At 39.1% G+C, this 19,051-nt stretch overlaps 1 protein-coding gene, 1 non-coding gene and 1 pseudogene across 15 annotated transcripts in view; all 3 read right to left on the reverse strand.

Moving 5' to 3' along the window:
* The window catches only part of PLEKHA1 (pleckstrin homology domain containing A1), a 58,300-nt gene that overhangs the window by 26,060 nt on the left and 13,189 nt on the right, over positions 1–19,051 (reverse strand). For 7 of the 14 annotated variants that reach the window (XM_074338917.2, XM_074338909.2, XM_074338916.2 and 4 more), the window contains exons 2-6: positions 18,655–18,815; positions 17,148–17,168; positions 13,225–13,281; positions 9,714–9,759; positions 1,763–1,860 (exon numbers count right to left, since the gene is read on the reverse strand). In XM_074338917.2, the coding sequence (XP_074195018.1) occupies positions 1,763–1,860; positions 9,714–9,759; positions 13,225–13,281; positions 17,148–17,168; positions 18,655–18,795 (363 nt within the window). In that variant the 5' untranslated portion in view covers positions 18,796–18,815. The remainder of the gene's footprint in view (positions 1–1,762; positions 1,861–9,713; positions 9,760–13,224; positions 13,282–17,147; positions 17,169–18,654; positions 18,816–19,051) is intronic. The other 7 variants (XM_074338920.2, XM_074338918.2, XM_074338915.2 and 4 more) reach the window with 3 other exon arrangements.
* LOC141572994 (U1 spliceosomal RNA) lies at positions 5,008–5,171 on the reverse strand. The gene has a single exon (XR_012498581.1). It is a non-coding gene; the product is annotated as a U1 spliceosomal RNA (small nuclear RNA).
* On the reverse strand, positions 9,767–13,215 carry LOC148755155 (large ribosomal subunit protein eL21 pseudogene; annotated as a pseudogene).

Here is a 19,051-nt window from a genome sequence, read left to right on the forward strand (position 1 = left end):
AAAACATAAAAATTCAACATGTAAAACAAAGCTGCAAGACAATAAAAGCTATTTAAAAGTCTGCATACTTTTGGAGCATTACCCAATCCCTGATCAGCTTCTCTTGCATCAAATAAGCTTAACAGTGCCATATGTATAAGATCATTTTTATACCACTAACTCAAATGGTGAAAAGTCTGAGACCAGTCACTACCTTTTCTCTTAAAGCACTAAGAAATCAGTGCTGCTTTTTATTGCAAATTGTAAAAAATGAATTAATTCATAAAATTACTATATATTGTCTTTCTACAGAAATTTTCCAAATAGGGAATATTTATCAGAAGAGTTAAAAGCAACCAGCAAAAACTTTTCAAGACTATCCACTTCTGAATTTGTTCAAAAAATTGCTTTCCTGAAACTGCACAAACCTAAAATAACTTCCACTTCATGCACAGATCAGACGCGGTGCGTGGGTGTTTTCTGTCATGTGGTAACAAGCTGTTCTGGTGCAAGACCAAAAATTCGACTTAGCGCTGAGAACAGCTTCAGTTATGTTAACTCTTTACTGTGTTGTGATGTAAATATGGAATCCATTTTAGATGGAAACTAACAAGTGACTAACATATGCTGACTTTCAGGACATGTGTTTTGAGAATAAGCTATTTGGGGTCAGTAAAATAACTGCACTTTAGTGAAAACACACTTCAATTTACACGAAGCTCACAGAGGAATTCCTCCCTGAGCCTTTCCACATGGGCCTACTATGTCCTTTTCTACCAGTGCAGCAGGAGGACAAAGGTAAGAAGTATAACCAGGGGACAGAACCTGTATTTGCTTGTCATCATCAGTCATAAGCTCTTGCAGAAAAGTGTGCTTTTGCTTTAGGGGCAGAGAATAAGGAAAGAGCTCTTTTCTCAGGAAGCAGTGAGGCATGTGCTCCAGAGTCAGGCTCCAGAGTCAGACTGGGTTAGGGTCACAGCTCCACAACTTACCAGCTATGAAACCTGTGCAAGCGACTCCTCCTAAGCTCACTCTTACAGATAACTTAGGTAAAACCTCAGTGCAAGGCCTGGCACACTGTAAATAATCAATACAGATTAATGTTTATCAGAAAACCAGAAAGAGAGGGCCGGTGGGAAGCAGGAAATTGGAGCATAGAAAAAGAGTGGGAAGGTAGCAAGCTCTGGAACCAAGAGAAAAAAGTGGGCGCTGCTACAAGTTTAGAGTCTAAGACAAACTGCCCAAGGGCCACGTGGGCAGGACCCTCTGGCTGCCACAGCTCTTCAGATCAGTCCCTAACCCTGTTCCTCATTTCTAAGCCCTTCACCCGTCCTGCTCCTGTCTTCAACTCCTACTCTGTGGAACACCAATCCCAGTCATGACTTAGAAGACAGGAACGCCTACTTTTGTTGCTGGTGCAGGAAGCCTCTTATTCTACTGGGGGGGGGGGGGGGAACACACACGGGGGACATAACCTCAAGGCAGAACTCTACCATGCATTTTCCCCTACAATAATGCAAACATTATTGTAAGCAGTGGTTAAAATCTAAAGTAGTGTACACCCTTGTCAGGCATATAATGGGTTAAAAAGGCATTTATGGGCTGATTTTGAGGGCCTAGATACACCAAGCACAAGAAAATGTATCCACATTATATACACCTGTCTTTTAAATAAACTTTGAGTATGCAGCCTATTGGTAATTCAGTTATTATTCAGTAGGTGTATTTTCAAAATGTAAAGATTACTTCCAGACATTAAAAATTAAAAAAAAAAAATACTTACTGTAATTTTTATAGCTTTGTTCAACACATTTACCCATTCTACTAGGTCCTGCTGATCATTAGCTTGTAGGAAATATTTCCTCATCCCTGCATTCATAACTGTTGAGAGAAAAAATAAACTACAACACACGAAATTTTGCACTTGTTACCTCTAAGTTTATGTTTGCAGCAGCTGAAAAACTATGCCAGGTTCAATACTGTGACTCTCTCAGATTTGACAAAATGTTAGACCACATATAATACTGCTATTATCACTCAATAACATAGGTAAAACTTTATTTTTAATGGCCACGTTTTTCATTAAATGAAAATACCACAATGTATTTAGCCAATCCCCTAATGATAGACATTTAGGCTATTTCCAATTTTTGGAATTATCCCAATGAAATATCATATACCTACATTTCTCCATGCTTGGGCTAGCATTTCAATAGGATAAATTTCTTAACTTAGACTTGTTGAATCAAAGGGAATTCACATTAAAAATTTGTACAGATATTGGCAAATTATTTCCCAAAAGGTTGAATCCCTTTATATTCCTACCACTAGCGCATGCACAGACCTCTTTCATCTAATACTCCTCACCAGCACTGGCTATTCGCACCAGTGCTGCTTCTGTATATGTCTGCAGCTTCCCAAGGCTTTGTGACATTGGGGCTGGGAGTCTGCAAACAATTACTTCCTAGCCTTGGTTGCTAGCTGGGGTCATGTTCTGCTAATGGGGTACTGATGGGATACTGATGGTGGGAGAGGTAAGGAGAGGAAACTCTTTCACATCCCTGCTCTTGCTGACCTCCCTCCAGCTGCAGCAGCCCGGGCACACACAACCAGCTACTTCTGCTCCCTACACCAGCCTTGCAGTCCCATCACACCAGTCACTACTGTGTTTCCCCGAAAATAAGACCGGGTCTTATATTAATTTTTGTTCCAAAAGACGCATTAGGGCTTATGTTCAGGGGATGTTATCCTGAAAAATCATGCAAGGGCTTATTTTCTGGTAAAGTCTTATTTTTGGGAAAACACGGTAAATCCATGGTAGCCCTTCCTCCAAAGGTTCTGGTAATACTACCTCTTCCTTTAGTCTCTCCAGCCCTGGGGGGTGATAGCTGCCTCATTCAGTTTCTAATTTGTGGTTTAGGTTACTTCAGCATTCCCTTTGTGTGTTTTTCAGCCTTCCAATATATCAGTTATCAATTCCCTATAACAAATTTCCTGGTGTTTTTCTGACTGGCTCCTGATTAATACTAGCATTCTTCGACTATCTATTCAGTGAATTATTCTACCTTGTTTAAATTCGAATGTCTTTGATTATTAAGATGAACTAGTTTTATATGTTTTATTGGCAATATGTATTTGTTTTGTGAGTTTTGTGTATTTTCTTTATCCATATTTCTCCTGAGTTGTTCATTTATTTTTTTATTGATTTATAAGAGCTTTTATATTAATCCTTTCTGTTTTATTTCAAGTACTTTTTCTAGTTTGTCATTTGTTTTTTCACTTTGTTCACTGTATCTTTTATCAAACAGAAATATTCTATCAATCTTTTCCTTTCCCTTTAGTGACTCTTGCTTTCGTACTTAGAAAATCTCCCCAGGGACATCATAAAAATGGTGGCGTGAGGTGAGCCTCTTCAAATCTCCCCTGGAATTTACAACAAATGGAACAACTATAACTCCACAAAGGACTCCCTGCACAGCAGACAGGCAAGATGAAGAGGCCCACTACTGAATTCACCTAAAGGTGGGCGAATCGCATGAGCGGGGGGGAAGAGGGAAGGGAGAAGTACGGAGACGGAGCCACGCGGGCACAGGACACAGACCTAGATCAGTGCTCCGAGCTCGCTGCATCCCAGAACTACCGTAGCTGTGGGAGAGGGAAGAACTCGGACTGCTAGGGCTCCGCTTATGGCCCACAGGGCTGAGGGGGCAGCATATAACATGGCTGAACCCAACGTTCACAGCAGAGACCGTGGAGAAAAGACTGAGGGAAGAAGGCTGCAAACGGTGGTTTAAGCCCTCACTGCTGAGCAGAGAACGGAAGCCTTAGGCACTGAGACTAGCCGCCACCTCCCTAACCTCTCAGAGCTCGCCCCGCCCCCACCTGCCTACTGCTAGAAGCAGAACAGTAGCAGTCTCAGATCAAAAGAACAGAATATTTGCTGTTCTGAGACCTGTGGACCGCAGGCACAGATACGCAGCCCAACTAGTTCCGGCAAAGGGGAGGGAGCTGTGGAAGCAGGACTGGCTGTGGTGGTGGTCAGCGCCATTGCTCTGGGCCACCTCTCACAACTCACCCTGCCCCTGACCCCACCTATCTGGGCGGATCCCTGCAGGAGTAAACAGAACTGCTGAAACATACGGGCTCTGAATCTGGTGCAGGAAGAGCTTAGGAACTTCAGAAGCTCTCCACATCCCCCACGGAGGCGGTGCCCTATAACCCAGGCGACTGTTCACAGAGAAGCCCACCTTCCAGGGAATCCCCCATTGTGTGAGAAGCCAGAATACTGCAAAGAAAATATAACACTAGAGTGTGAGAGAATAAAAGGCTGCAGTAGGAGAGAAAATAAAACATTCTACAAACACGTAATGGAAAACAAAAGAAAGACCTCTTCCTATCAACCTGTTGCAGAAGCCACTCCTGCAGATGTCTAGGAAGAGAAATAATAAATCACTTATGGCCATGAACAACCAAGGCAACAAGACAGCTCATAAAGAAAATGAAAAGTATCCAGAAAATGAACTTAAAGACATGGAAATATGTGACAAATGACCGAGAATTCAAGATTACAGTTCTTAAAAAACTCAACGAGATGGAAGAAAATACAGACAAGCAGTTTAATGAACTCAGAAACATAATCAAAGAACAAAATGAACATTTTACCAAAGAGATTGAAATTTTTAAAAAGAATCAAATAGAATTTCTGGAGATTAAGAACTCAATAAAAGAAATGAAGAATGAAACAGCCCTCTGGGTGGTGAACACACAATGTGATTTATACATGATGTAATACAGAATTGTACACCTGAAATCTATGTAACTTTACTAACAATTATTACCACAATAAACTTTAATTAAAAAAAAAACACAGAAAATCTCCCCAACTCAAAATTATAAAAATAAACCCCTTTATTTTTCCAGAGTTTATGTACTGTGCTTCCCTGAAAATAAGACCTAGGCAGGCAATCAGCTCTCATGTGTCTTTGAGAGCAAAAATTAATATAAGACCCAGTCTTTTTCTTTTTCTTTTAGGGGAGAGCGCGAACGCAGTTCCCCACTACCACAAATTATGCAGTCGAATTTCCCACATTTGGGGAAATTGCAGGGGTCAGCACATCCAGAGTGCAATGGATAAGCCTCGCCCTGGGAAAACCACCTTCGTGATCACGGTATCTCCCCTGCCAGGTAAGTATGACACCCAGTCTTATATTATATTATGCTATATTATATTATATTACATTATATAAGATCCGGTCTTATAGTAAAATAAGACCAGGTCTTATATTAATTTTTGTTCCAAAAGATGTATTAGAGCTGATTGTCCGGCTATGTCTTATTTTTGGGAAAACATGGTATTTTCTATTTAAAATCTTAGTACATTTGGAACTTTTATGCAATTAAATTTATATATGCCCCTTTAGTGACTATCTACTTGTATAAAGCAAAGCCCACCTCTAAATATACAGTTGTCTACAAACTACCCTAGTCAACTCTTGAATTATAGCTTATTAATTATACATCATATGCATTTATTTTTTAAAACATATACATTATTTATTCTAGGAGCCAAGGCATCTGAATAGCTACACTGTTGCAATTTTTGAAATAAAATAATAATTTCCAAAAATCTCCATCAAAATTTTAAAAACTAGCATTCAGTTGAATATGAATGAGGGAAACAGGAAATGGAAGTTCTCAAGGAAAAAGAAGTTATTTCTCAAATGCAGAAGATTTTGAAATTGGAACTGAGACCAAGACACTAAACAAGAGCTTCTTTGAATTGAGATGAAGGTTTTAGAAAGGAAATCAAATCATTTCTTGTGAAATGCTATAAAACAACTAGTCTGGAAACTAAAGAAATTTAAAACACTGTAAATCAGTTCTTTCATATCTTATTAGATACTGGAGAAATTATAAATGCCATAAATAAAAATTAAGATAAATTAGTAACTCACTAGGACAATGTCAATATTTAGCTAATGTTTTTAATTTCTAACAATTAGTAAAGCGTCCTTTCATAATCTCTCCCCAGCTTAGGCTGAAGCTGAGTTCTCCTCATAATGGCTTCTTCCTCTCAAAACTAACTGTTTTGGACATCTGCTTAGAGCACCTGAAGAGTGAAACTCGAAGCACTTAGTAATTAATACACGACACCTGCTACAAAGTAAGTGCCTAGTACAGTTTTCAATGAATAGCGTTTATGTAAGGACCTCTTTTAAGGTAAGGAAGAGAATATACCACTAAAAGGACTTTTAGCACACCTCACAATCTGAATAAAATTCATGTACTTTAAGTCTTATTATTTCATGGCAGGAAGAGGCAGGGACGTGATGGGAGTTAAAAAATCAGAGGCTGGAGTCAGTCAGACCTGACTGGCTCATGCACTTATTAGCAGTATCATCTTATAAAAATTATTTAGTCTCTCTGAGCCCCGTTTTCTCTCATCTATGAAGCGGAATGCCACCCATTTGTTCCTTGAAGGATGGAGATGACGTATATAAAGAAACTAGCATAGTGCTTGGGACAAAATAGAGCTTCTTTATCATCATCTGGAGATTTCCAAGTAAGAAAGCATCACGGAAAATGTAAAGCAAATTACTGAAAAGGAGCATGTTAGCCATGTTGGGGGAGGGAACAAGGAAAGAAAGAAAGAAAGAAAACTTTGATTTAAAAAAAAAGAAACAACTGTACGAAAGCAGGAAGTTGCCATGCTTTTAAAGCAAGGGCTTTGTGTGTAATGAATACATCCAAAGGTCTGTGTCCTTACTAACTTTTCCTCGAGTACTTCTTTATTTCATTTCAAATCTTTACCATCGGAGTGGATAGATCGAATGGATAAAACTTGAAGCAAAGATATTAGCTTGACTGCAAACAATAATCATCTCACAAACTGGGGTCAACTGATCATGGGCCAAATGGTTATGAGGCATTTTATCATTTTATTTGTCAATTTTCTCTCTTCTTTCTCTATCCGCTCCTCAGTCAGACGTTGGACTTTATTAATGAAACCTCTAATTTTCTTATTTATTATCTATCTTTGTCTTTATTCTTTTAGATTTTTTTTGACGTTTTCTGAATTTCGCATTTGTCTCATGCTTCTTTTTCTATTTGATAGATCTCTCCCCTCAAATGTCATATAATCTTGGGCCATCCATTCGTATTTAAAAACAAGGTGCTACGATACTGATTGGAAGCTCTCTTGAATGTATGTAGGGTTGTTGACTGGTGGACTCCACTGCACAACGAGCTCTTCCAGCAGAAATGCCCAGATGTCAGTACCCACGGCTCCCTTCTCTAGGGTATTCAGATGCTTATTCCACCTACACCTGGCTGCCCAATGCTCTGGGGATGGACACAGGAAAAGGTTGCATTCAGTGTGCAGATTTTCATTTAATCCTATTTTCAGTTTCATGCCTCATCTCTCCCCTCATCTGGGACTAGTGTCCCCAAGCACAGAGACTCACTGATTCTATTTCTGGAGCTACTACACATAACATTTCCTGATGGGATGGGTGAAGGGTAGCTGCCTAACTGAGCCAGATGGAGGTAGAGACTGAGGTTGTTTCTTATACAGATGTTCAAACAAAGTCCCTTTTTTCAGCCCCTCCTCACCGTTGCTTCCCTTGACAATACCCAGCCCTAGGTCTACCTAGAGCTGGAGTGTGGGAAGGACTGAAATGGCTAGCTTTTCATTGGTCTCTTCTTCTGCTCCACCGAGTTGTGTACCATTCCTCCATCTTCCACTTTCCATCTTTCTACACTGTGGATTACAGGTATCTGCTAGTTTCATCAAAGATAGTTTACTTCTTGTTCTCATAGTTTTGGGGCAATCTGGGAGGACACAGAGGTGGAAAAGTCTTAATGTTGCCATTGTGAATGGAAGTGGTGGTTCCATCTTAGATGCCAGCGTCTCCCGCCAAAGGCAGGCATTTATGAATCTTTTCTCCACCCTGTCTAGTAGCAGAGGACTAATAAACTATTGGCAGACCAATAAATAACTAATTGTAACCTTTGGTTCCAACTAAAATCACCCATATACAACCCCGATGACTGAGTATCTAATCTATTACTATATATTCCTGTTCCTTCAAACCGTAAGTTTGAGATTTTACATTAAAAAGACTTTGTCAAGAGTGTGTTTCTTAGTGGTGATAAAAGCAATACAGAGGGTTCTCTGAATACTCTATCACATCCTGATCATACCCCACTTTCATCACCGCCAACAGATGCTCTCCCTAATGTACTGCCTACAGAACAAACCTGCCCTTCTCACGCAAAAGAGAACAAAGAACTTTAACATCAACTCTACTCTAAGAAGTATCTTGACTTTAACGTAACATAGTCCCTTCTGATGTCCTAACTTCTGTCCCTTCCATCACTAATGTCCACTAATATACTCCAGGAGAGTGGATCAATTCTCCCGGCTTCAACTGTCACCCACGATTTTAAGATTCCAAATTTCTCCATTCTTCTTCATCTTCAAGTTCCATCCAGTCCTCAATTACTGTCATCAGAACATTCCACTTGGCTGTTTCCCACCATGTCAAACTCCTTACCAAACATTTCACCCTACCTAACCCATTCTCCTTCATTCCTCATTTCTTTACTTGAAGCAAACCTACCTGACACCTCTCTCTTCCCTCAACTCCCACACATCCAGTCACCAAGTCCCTGCACTTTTCCTTCTCATGTTTTTCATCCTTCCTTTCTCCACCCTAACTCAGGCCCTAACGTAAGGGTAGTAGTTTGAAAACCACTCAACTAATCTACCTGCATCAAAACTCTCTTAACCATACAAACAGAAGCCTACCTTCCCCTTATGTCTACTTTCTAGATGCTAATTTCTCACCTCTTGTTTTTTAAAAAAAGAAAAATCACCTGTCAACATATTACACCCCAACTTCTGCCTGCCTGTCTCCTTTCCAGTCTCTCTCCAGCCCTCCAGCTTCATTCCGCGCTCAGTGCCCCCCACACACCGCGCTCTCTGCTCTGCATGCCTGTCCATGAGGTCCCACCTTCCCTACCCAATGGTTAAGGACAACCAGGGTGAGCTGGCCCCCAACTCCAGGGCTTCTTCATTCAGTGTGACTCCGACCACCAAGATCCCCGATAAGGATGTGAAGTGCTTCCTTTGTGCTTTTCAAATAGATGGACCACTGCTTTATCTAGTGACTGTAATCGATGCACTTAGTACCTGGTATTGCATCTGTCAGTGAGACAACCAGCCTGTGAGGGTCTGAAGGGCCGCAACTGCGTCTTATTATTCTCGTAGCCCCAGCGCCAAGCGCAGTGAACGTGTATTAGATATTCATCAAATGTCTGATGAACAAGCTAACCAGATACCCTCAATTACCCCCAACTGTAAACTTTCCATTACCCACAACCCGAAAACCAAATCCTTCCCATTAGTTATGTATTTACTATAGAATAAAACAAGGTAGAAGGTACAAAATCACCTGAACTCTCGCTAGAGGTGCTGACTATAAAGACCTAGACAATGACACACGTGGGTCGAGGGAGGAGGCTGTGCCCGGGACGGGACACAGGACAGGCGTCAGGTGAGGGAGCACTTTGATTTCTTCCCTTAGGTGGTGGTTTCAAGGGACTTTACCTTAGCATAATTCACTAGCCATTAGGTTTCAGTTGTGTAGTTTTCAGTGACTATTTTCTTTCACACTATGGTATAATTATATTGGTCTAACTTAAAATATAACATACAAAATATGGCTACTTACCAAAACAGAACTCAGCTTTTGGCCTTAGCTTAGTTGCATCGCTAACCTAACAAGAAAGAGAGAGGTAAGTCACTCACTTCTTCATATGCTACTATAACCAGCCTTAAATACGGTGTAAACTTCTATGTGAATAATTTCCCAATAGTCATACACATTTGGCACACACATCTAAAATTAAATTTGAAAGGAAACTGAAAAAGAAATGCAAATTAAATCTAGAATATGGGTCCTAACTGTAAGATGTTTATAACAACTGGTACTTCCATGTTCTCTTTGAACAAACTTGTTTTTTCTTCAAAGGAAATGTGAAGAAATTGAAAGTAAACAATTAAAGTTTATGTCACACACATAAACACTTTCAGTTTAACATAATGTTCAAAATACCCTCAATGAATACTCTATAGAAACTATGAATTCTTCCCAAATTGTAGATGTATAAATTAGCTGTGAACTATAAGAAAAAATAATGGTGGGCAAGGGGAAGATCATATACTAAAAAGTCCAAAAATTCAGAAGGCATTGATCTGCAATGAGGAAATCAAAATGGCACTGGATCCCCTCTTGTATATTAGAATACCCAGGGATAAGGGGGTCACTTTGCTAAATGAAGCACAGGGTTCCTTTCACAAGGTGAAGAAACGAGTGGCACCGGGAGCTGCTATCCCTTTAAGTAAAGTAGTTCTCATGGAGCCTATTCACTGCCCACTGCCACGCTGCTGCCCAGGGTCAGGACCGACGCTTGTAGCATCTGTTTTGTGTCTTCAAAAGCAACCTTACGTCTGGGGTTTCTGACTGATCCCAACTTATGAATTCACAGCTCTGAGTCACACTGAAATCTGTTCCAGGAATAAATTCTGGGGAAAAAAAGTGGCATGTCTAAAGTAGAGAACAAACTGTACAATTCAAACTTCCGTAAGCTGTGGGACAGAGATGAAAGTTAACAGAACTACAGAGGTTATATTTTAAAGGGGAAAGCAACGGAGAAAGGAAAAGCAGCTGGCCAGTCAGCCTGCTTGCTTAGTTAATAATTTATTTTTCAAAAGAGCTCCTATTTTTAAAAAGACCAGGCAATAAGTAACTGAAAAGATACAAGCTGATGGGCAATTTCCCCCTCAAATGCCTATTCAATCAAATAGTCCTTTCCATATCACTCATTGAGAGCCAAAAACGCTAGCAGCATATTTACACTACAGTACACATATACTGCAGGCAACCAGGCAAACTGAGGATCTAGAACTTACTTTATAATGGAATTTTATGCTTGCTAATAATAGTCTCTATAGAAGTTAAGCTGCAAGATACCCTGAAGCATTTAGTAAATGTTTTAATTTACAGGAGCACTTGAGGTAAACTTAAACAATATCTGTCTTATAAATTTCCGTAATGTGGCCTTAATATAATGTTTCCCTTTAAATATGTAATCTTTATTGTCCAAGGGCTAATTTGTTTTTTGTTTTTGTTTTTATCAATGAGAATGCATCGGTCTTTTGTTATACTGATAAAATATTTATAAAAGTATCTTTTAAACAGAGGCAACACTTGCAAATTGGTCCCCGGTTGAAGACCTTTCCTAACAAATTCTAGTATATGCAACATAGTATGCATACGCGTATTATTTAATCATATTGTGTTGCTACTTTTCACATCTTATGTCTTAAGTCAACAAATGTGTAAAACACAAAAAACTCACAGAGCTATTAGCTCTCCTTAGCATCTCTATCTCAGTTCCCAAAACATGAATAAAAGAAAATAAGGATAAAAACTAAATCTAGGGCCAGCCCGGTGGCTCAGGTGGTTGGAGCTCTGTGCTCCTAACTCCAAAGGCTGGAGGTTCGATTCCCACATGGGCCAGTGGGCTCTCAACCACAAGGGTGCCGGTTCAACTCCTCGAATCCGCAAGGGATGGTGGGCTCGGCCCCCTGCAACTAAGATTGAACACGGCACCTTGAGCTGAGCTGCCTCCCAGATGGCTCAGTTGGTTGGAGTGCGGGCTCTCAACCACAAGGTTGCCAGTTCGATTCCTTGAGTCCCGCAAGGGATGGTGGGCAGCACCCCTGCAACTAAGATTGAACATGGCACCTTGAGCTGAGCTGCCACTGAGCTCCCAGATGGCTCAGTTGGTTGGAGCGCGTCCTCTCAACCACAAGGTTGGCGGTTGGACTCCAGCAAGGGATGGTGGGCTGCGCCCCCTGCAACTAGCAACGGCAACTGGACCTGGAGCTGAGCTGTGCCCTCCACAACTAAGACTGAAAGAACAACAACTTGAAGCTGAACAGCACCCTCCACAACTAAGATTGAAAGGACAACTTGACTTGGAAAAAAAAAAAAGTCCTGGAAGTACACACTGTACCCCAATAAAGTCCTGTTCCCCTTCCCCAATAAAAAATCTTTAAAAAAAAAAAGAAAAAAAACTAAATCTAAATTTTACCAAATCTAATTTTTTTAAAAGAACAGGTATTGCAAAAATGCCAGAAAAATCAACAAAGAAAACAGAAATTAGTAGAGACAAAGTAAAATGAGGAGGAAAATCATTCTTTCATCATGAAGATGGTTCATATTTTCCTCAAAATAAAACATAAAGAAACAGAAAGTCAAAGGTAATGAAATTGAAAACAAGAAACAGTTTAAATAATACAGACTTAGAGAACTCTCCAGAGTTCCCCAAGATAGCACCTCATTGTTAACTGATTTCTCCCCTTGATGTTCAGATACCGAATCATAAAAGTTAATGTTAACTTTTGCAATGAGCCACATCCTGTAAGTTAACTCCAGATTCTTCCAAATTTTATCAAACAGCATCCTAAATACAGTCATCAAGTACTATGTGCAACATGATATGAACCTGAACATTGTCATTAAATGACACAGAAAGGAAATCACTCCTTTTATTCCCATTCCCATTCTAAGGGAGTTTTTTTTTTTAAACAGGTCTTTTATTTTTTCACACTTATCATGCCATGAATTCATAGGGAACGGGTTCCAGCAGCTCAGGCTCCTTTCCACAGCGTGTGCTTCTCTGGGTGGAGGAGGCTGGTGCTTCAGTTGCACTCAGGTACCTTTCTCTTTGGCTCCCTTCTTTTCCTGATCATTTTTCTTCACACATTTCTGGAAGCTATCTCAGCTCCTGGAGTGCTTGATACGCTCAATACGTACATTAATCCTCTTGGCAAGAATCTTGCTCTTAACTTGTTTGTTCACAACAATGCCAACCGCATGCTGAGTAACACTGCAGACTCTTCCAGCTTTGCCATGGGAACATTAGTAGGGGCTTTCCTTTTTGAACGGTGCCCATTCCCTTGATATCTACAATATCACCTTTCTTGTAGACTCGCATGTATGTGGCCAAAGGAACAACTCCATGTTTTCTAAAAGGCCTAGAGAACATACAGCAGATTCCTCTCCTGTTTCCCTTTGTGTTGGTCATTTTGATGAATTACTGGAAGACAGCGGTCCCACCCATTCTAAGGTATTTTAATTCAAGCGTAAATATAATTCAATACAGAAAGACTACCTTTGAAATGTAGGTAAGTTTAATGGCTCCAACACGTGATGATCCAGAAGGCAGGTTCTGGAAACAAATGATTAATACATAATTAACATCCACCACGATGAATTTATTTTATAATATAATGTAAACATATTAAAAAGTTAATAAATTAGATTTTTTTAATACTACATTTTACAAATCAGCTTTTTCAGTTCAAGTATTTACCAGGTCTGAAATCAAGTTGACAGTGTGGATAACAAAATTGAACTCTATTTTGTTCCACCTTAATACAGTCATAACTAAAAGGCCATTTTTATCATTATAGCTAAACTTATTTTCTGTCTCATGAGCTTAAATAGCTGTAAACAAGATCAGATTTGGGTCCTGAAAGCAATGAGAAAAAACATTTAGGGACATAAAAGAAATACAATTATAAGAAATGTCAAGACTATACTTCTGTTCTATTAAAAAAATTAATCAAGTATTTGGATTTTCCCTATTTAAATATATTTAGATTTATTACACCATACTTTATCTATATTGATACCATTTTTCAAAAAAATCGTTAAATGATACTCTTTAAACCATACTAGGGAATATGTATATTGACACTTGCATACAAAACATTTTTATTCTTTCCTTCACAGGTTTGGAATGTGGTTTGTGTCTTAAAAGAGCTAAGGAGAAAGAACTAAGAAGAGGGAGAATCATTTCTGGCTAAGGCTATCAGGAACGACTGGGTGGAAGAATGAACAGAACAGTCGTAAAGGAAAAATCTGAAACACAAAGAGCGGAAGAGAGACTACTCCAGGCAGAGAAAACAGACAAGCTACAACAGGCAGATGAGGAAGCCCACAAGCTCTGTACTGGAATGGAAAAGAGGCTGTGCTCGACTGTAACACAGGGTCATACAGGGTTATAGGAGAAAATGGTGGTGTGGGAACTTGAACTAAGAACCTAATTATAGAGGAACCTAATTAAAAAAAGCAAAGTAGCAATGAACTAATACTGTTAAGAATTTGAAACCATTAAAGAAGGCTTGTAAGCAGCTCTGTAATCAAAATTGTGCTTTAATTAATGTAACATGTAATATAATAAATTAGATGGATTATGGAGGGGGAAGATGGAAGTAGGGAAAGCAGATAAAAGAATCTGGAAAAAATAATAAAAATATAAAGGAAAAAATGATAGAATATTTCACAAGTAAAATTAAAACAATCTTGATTTTGCAAGTTTCCCCTGCTATAGATTAAGCAAGATTTTAACTGAGTTTACAATAACGTAAATATAAAAAAATATATTTGGGCTTGCTTTCATGAATGACTAGGAAGTATCTTTGTCAGACCTCTATTAGCTTACTGGAAACAGTTAATTATATGGAAGCCTAGGCATTTCAAAAACTTAAGATTCCCAGACATGAGTCTGTTTGTTGACGGGACAGGTCTTTTCAAAACTTTCACTCCTATATGAAGTAAAACTGCATTATGTTCTGCTCTGAACTGTATATGATGTATAAGCTTCCAAATATAAACCATACATAAACATGGATATTAAATTATAATTTTTTAATATGCAATTTTAAATGGTTGTGTTTTTATACAAAATATTTTCCATTTAAAGAGGGGTTTTTTTTGGTTTTTTAATTTTGGATAAGGAAATGAAATGTTATGATGTCTTCAAGACCTCCTAACTACTACGAAAGTGATTTTTTTTCGAACACATCCACCCTTCCATTCAAAATTGTTATTTTTCTTTTAAGTCCTCCATAAGCCCATCATTTTAACTAGATGAATACAGTTCTAAGCCTTTGTGTGAGGAAGAGAAATGAGAAGCTATGTCATGGCTGCATGACATAAAGGGTCATAGATTAAACAGTGGCACAGCACAGGGAAATATAAGTAGCTGGGAAATAAAGGATATTCAAAATATCTACTTCCTATGGACCAGTATGATTGCTGCCAAGTTCAACTAGAAAAAAGTAGGTTTTAAAATGTGTTACTTGACAATGAACAAGAAATAATAAACTAATATGACATTTAAGATAAAAAGGGAAATAAGCAATTTGTTCTTACGAGTTCCTGTACTCTTTTTGCCAAAAGACTCTCAATTTTTTTCAAATACACTTCCTAATACAGTTACTCAATTATTTAATTCTCCACCATTACCCACGCCCTCAACAAAACAAAAAAAGTCCCAAATTGATCCCTAGTAATACACTAGAATGGATTTTTAAACCAATGATTATTGGTAAAGAAAACAAAACAGAGAAAGAATGGCTCCATAAAAAAAGGTGAACCAAACTAATTTTCTTTCATAATCAGGATTATTATGATCAGTATGACATGTTACAGCACCGTAACATAAGCAACTAAACTGCATCATATAAAATTGCCATTTTTTAGTACATGAAAATGGTGGTACATTGGCAATTTCACATGGTTCAATTTAATATCTCCCTCTTAAGTTTTCATGAAAGAGATACAAGTCTTGATCAAAACATTTAAAAGTGACACAAAGCTGGTATTGATGGCTAATATAGTGGTTGGCGGAATCAAGATTGTAAAAGATTCTCACCAGTTGGAATGAAGAGATAAAATTATTAAGAACAACTGAATAAAAAGATTTAAAATTCTGCACTACATACAGAAAAACCAATGCGCTAATCACACCATAGAAATCTGGCTTCAAAAGAGTCTGTGTGGGGGCCGGCACGGTGGCTCAGGCGGTTGGAGCTCCGTGTTCCTAAACACCGAAGGCTGCCGGTTCGATTCCCACATGGGCCAGGCCAGATGACTCAGTTGGTTGCAGGGTGAGCTCTCAACCACAAGGTTGCCGGTTCGACTCCCACAAGAGATGGTGGGCTGCTCCCCCTGCAATTAACGGAGGCAACTGGACCTGGAGCTGAGCTGCACCCTCCACAACTAAGACTGAGAGGAAAACAACTTGACTTGGAAAAGTCCCAAAGTACACACTGTTCCCCAATAAAGTCCTGCTCCCCTTCCCCAATAAAATCTTAAAAAAAAAAAAAAAAAAGTCTGTGTGAAAAAGATACAGCTGAGTGCTTAAGGTACACGCTTCCGGCTACAGCCAAAGTGAACTATTCTCGGGACGTGCCATAGGCATCTTGCTTTGACTTCTTTGCCCATGCTGTTCTTTGAGCACTGGAAGGAATGCCCACTTCTTCACCTCTTGGCCAGAACCATACCCACACTGCTAATAGGTCAGTTTCAAATGGTACCACCTCCATGAAGACGGTAACTCGCTCTGCTACTATAATCACACCCTCCCTCTGAATTCCAGGTTTATGTTTCCTTCTGTGTAATAAACATTTTCTATTCTGCAGTTATCAACTTTTACCGTTTCCCCGAAAACGAGACCTAGCCGGACCATCAGCTCTAATGCGTCTTTTAAAGCAAAAATTAATCTGAGACCTGGTCTTATTTTAATATAAGACCGGGTATAATGTAATATAATATAATATTGGATCTTATATTAATTTTTGCTCCAAAAGACACATCTGAGCTGATGGTCCGGCTAGGTCTTATTTTCGGGGAAACATGGTAGCTCTGTTTAAGTGGGAAGTACTGATACAGGCAGGAATTCTGGGAAGGAGAATCCATTATATATGAAGACAGAAAAACAAGGAGTTTTAAATAAAATTCAGGATAAACCATCTGTAAGTCACCCAGATCTTGTGAAGAGACGAACAACGGAGAGAAGAGTAGCAGAACCGTGCAGTGGCCTGCACTGGAGAGAAGAACCAAAAACTGAAATTGAGTACATAGTAATGAGAGGCCATCAAGGGGAACGAGATTACTTTCCACCTTGGGAAACGGCGTTTGGGAGGGGACTGTGCCACAGATAAAGATGAGGTCATAAAAAAGAGGAACCTGATGTATGTTAAAAAAAAAAAAAAGAGTAGAAATAAACTTTTGATTTCTGCTGACCTGTTGCTTCTCCCACTGACTCTGGTCAAGTAAGTGAAGGTAATCGTGTAGGAGCACAGCAAGGTTACCAACACCCAAGAAAGTTGGTGATACCGAGAGATACGGGAATAAAACAAGAGTGTCAGTAAACTCTTAAGGATAAGGATAGAGAAAAGACAGTTCCTGGCAAAAAAAGTCTCATACAAGTCAGCACTCAGATAATATACACTGAATTAAAACACAAATTATCCTCCAAAAGTTGAAAGACTGCACGTAGATAAAAGTCTAAACTTACTTTATAGAATCAGAGGGCAAAAGGAGGATTAATGGGTAGAAGATACAAGGAACGAGGCATGGCTCACAGGACAAATAATAATTAAAGGTGTCTCAAATATAATACATACTTTTTAGTAATGTGTTGTTCAAACAACACCTAAGGTGAAGATCAGGGATAAATGGGTTCTTGCATTTAAGGAGGTTGAATTAATACCAAGGTCCCTTATAACTCGAATTCTATATAACCAAATATAAATGCACTTGCATGTATGTCCCTTTCTCTAACCTAAAATCAGTACAGGGTGGTGAAGAATACTAGCCCTTGGCGGGGGACCTAGTCCCTGCTGTGAAACAGACTGGAACCTCCCACCAGTCACTCCCCTGCTCTTGCTCTCACCTTTAGGCTCCTCGGGGCCTGAGGAGCCCCTGAGCTGCATCTCTGAATAGAGTCTGAATAGAGTTTCACAGGTAAAGAAAACTTAAAACTGCTCAACAGATGATCTCTACTGCAAGGTCTCTAAGACCTTAAAATTAGGGTTCTAGGGGCTCCGGCGAGCTCAGTTGGTTAGGGCTCAGTGCTCTTAGCAACAAAGTCGCCAGTTCGATCCCCACATGGGCCACTGTGAGCTGCACCCGCCACAACTAGATTGAAACAACTACTTCACTTGGAGCTGATGGGTCCTGGAAAAACACACTTAAATAAATAAAAGTTTAAAAAAAAAAAAACCTTTAAAGAAAAATTAGGATTCCAATTTTTAATTTGTGGCATTTACACCCAATGATTTACAAGGCAACAATAAAATCAAAGTGGATTTCATCTCACGAATAGCATTACAATGGCTGACACTCAAGTCTGACACTACAAGATGGAAGGCCTACGTATATGCGTGAAGAGTGTCAACAGTTTCAGTAGTTTATTTACCAAAAGACAGTAGTCTAGATCCTAGAGACAGCACCTTAAATCTAAATGATTTTAAAACTTTCTACGAGAGATAGTGTTTCTCTCCCAAGGGAGGAAAAACATATGTGCTGCATAAATTTTTATCAAATAAACTTAGTTTCATCTTCTGAAATGCAAATAAGACAGTAGGAATTGGGGGTGCAGGGCAGGGAGAGTGCAGCCAGTAGAAATAAATCTAAATATATACTGTTTAGAAAGACCAATCTAACATCAGTATAGTATGTCAAATACTTTAATAATTAAAATTCTTGTATGCTTTTAAAGAAAGGTAACCCTTTGGACTTCACAAACCTGTGGATTATCCATGTACCATACAAAACTATCTTCTCTGGTATCCAGGATGAAGTACCTTCGAAGAAATTTCCCACTATTTTCATTTTCTTCAATGTCTAGAAAACCACAAATGCGATTCTGACGATCCACATAAGGCATTTCTGAGCTTGAACATTACACTGTAAAACAAAAACATTAACAGCAAGTATTTCTCAATGGACCTTCAAGCATAAAATGTGCTACGATATGATTTGTTCAACAAGGAGCCTATTTTCCAGCATTAGGTGGGGGCCGGTTAATGTGTATACGAGTACACACAAAGCATGGGCAAAAATTGCTTTTGAAATTAAGCTTATTATGAGTGGTTACTAAGCGCAACTGTTCACATTGATGAGGACAAAGGAGAGCTATTCAC

This window comes from Rhinolophus sinicus, chromosome 15 (assembly GCF_057876585.1).
Source record: "Rhinolophus sinicus isolate RSI-liver-muscle chromosome 15, RSI-T2T, whole genome shotgun sequence".
NCBI lineage: Eukaryota > Metazoa > Chordata > Mammalia > Chiroptera > Rhinolophidae > Rhinolophus > Rhinolophus sinicus.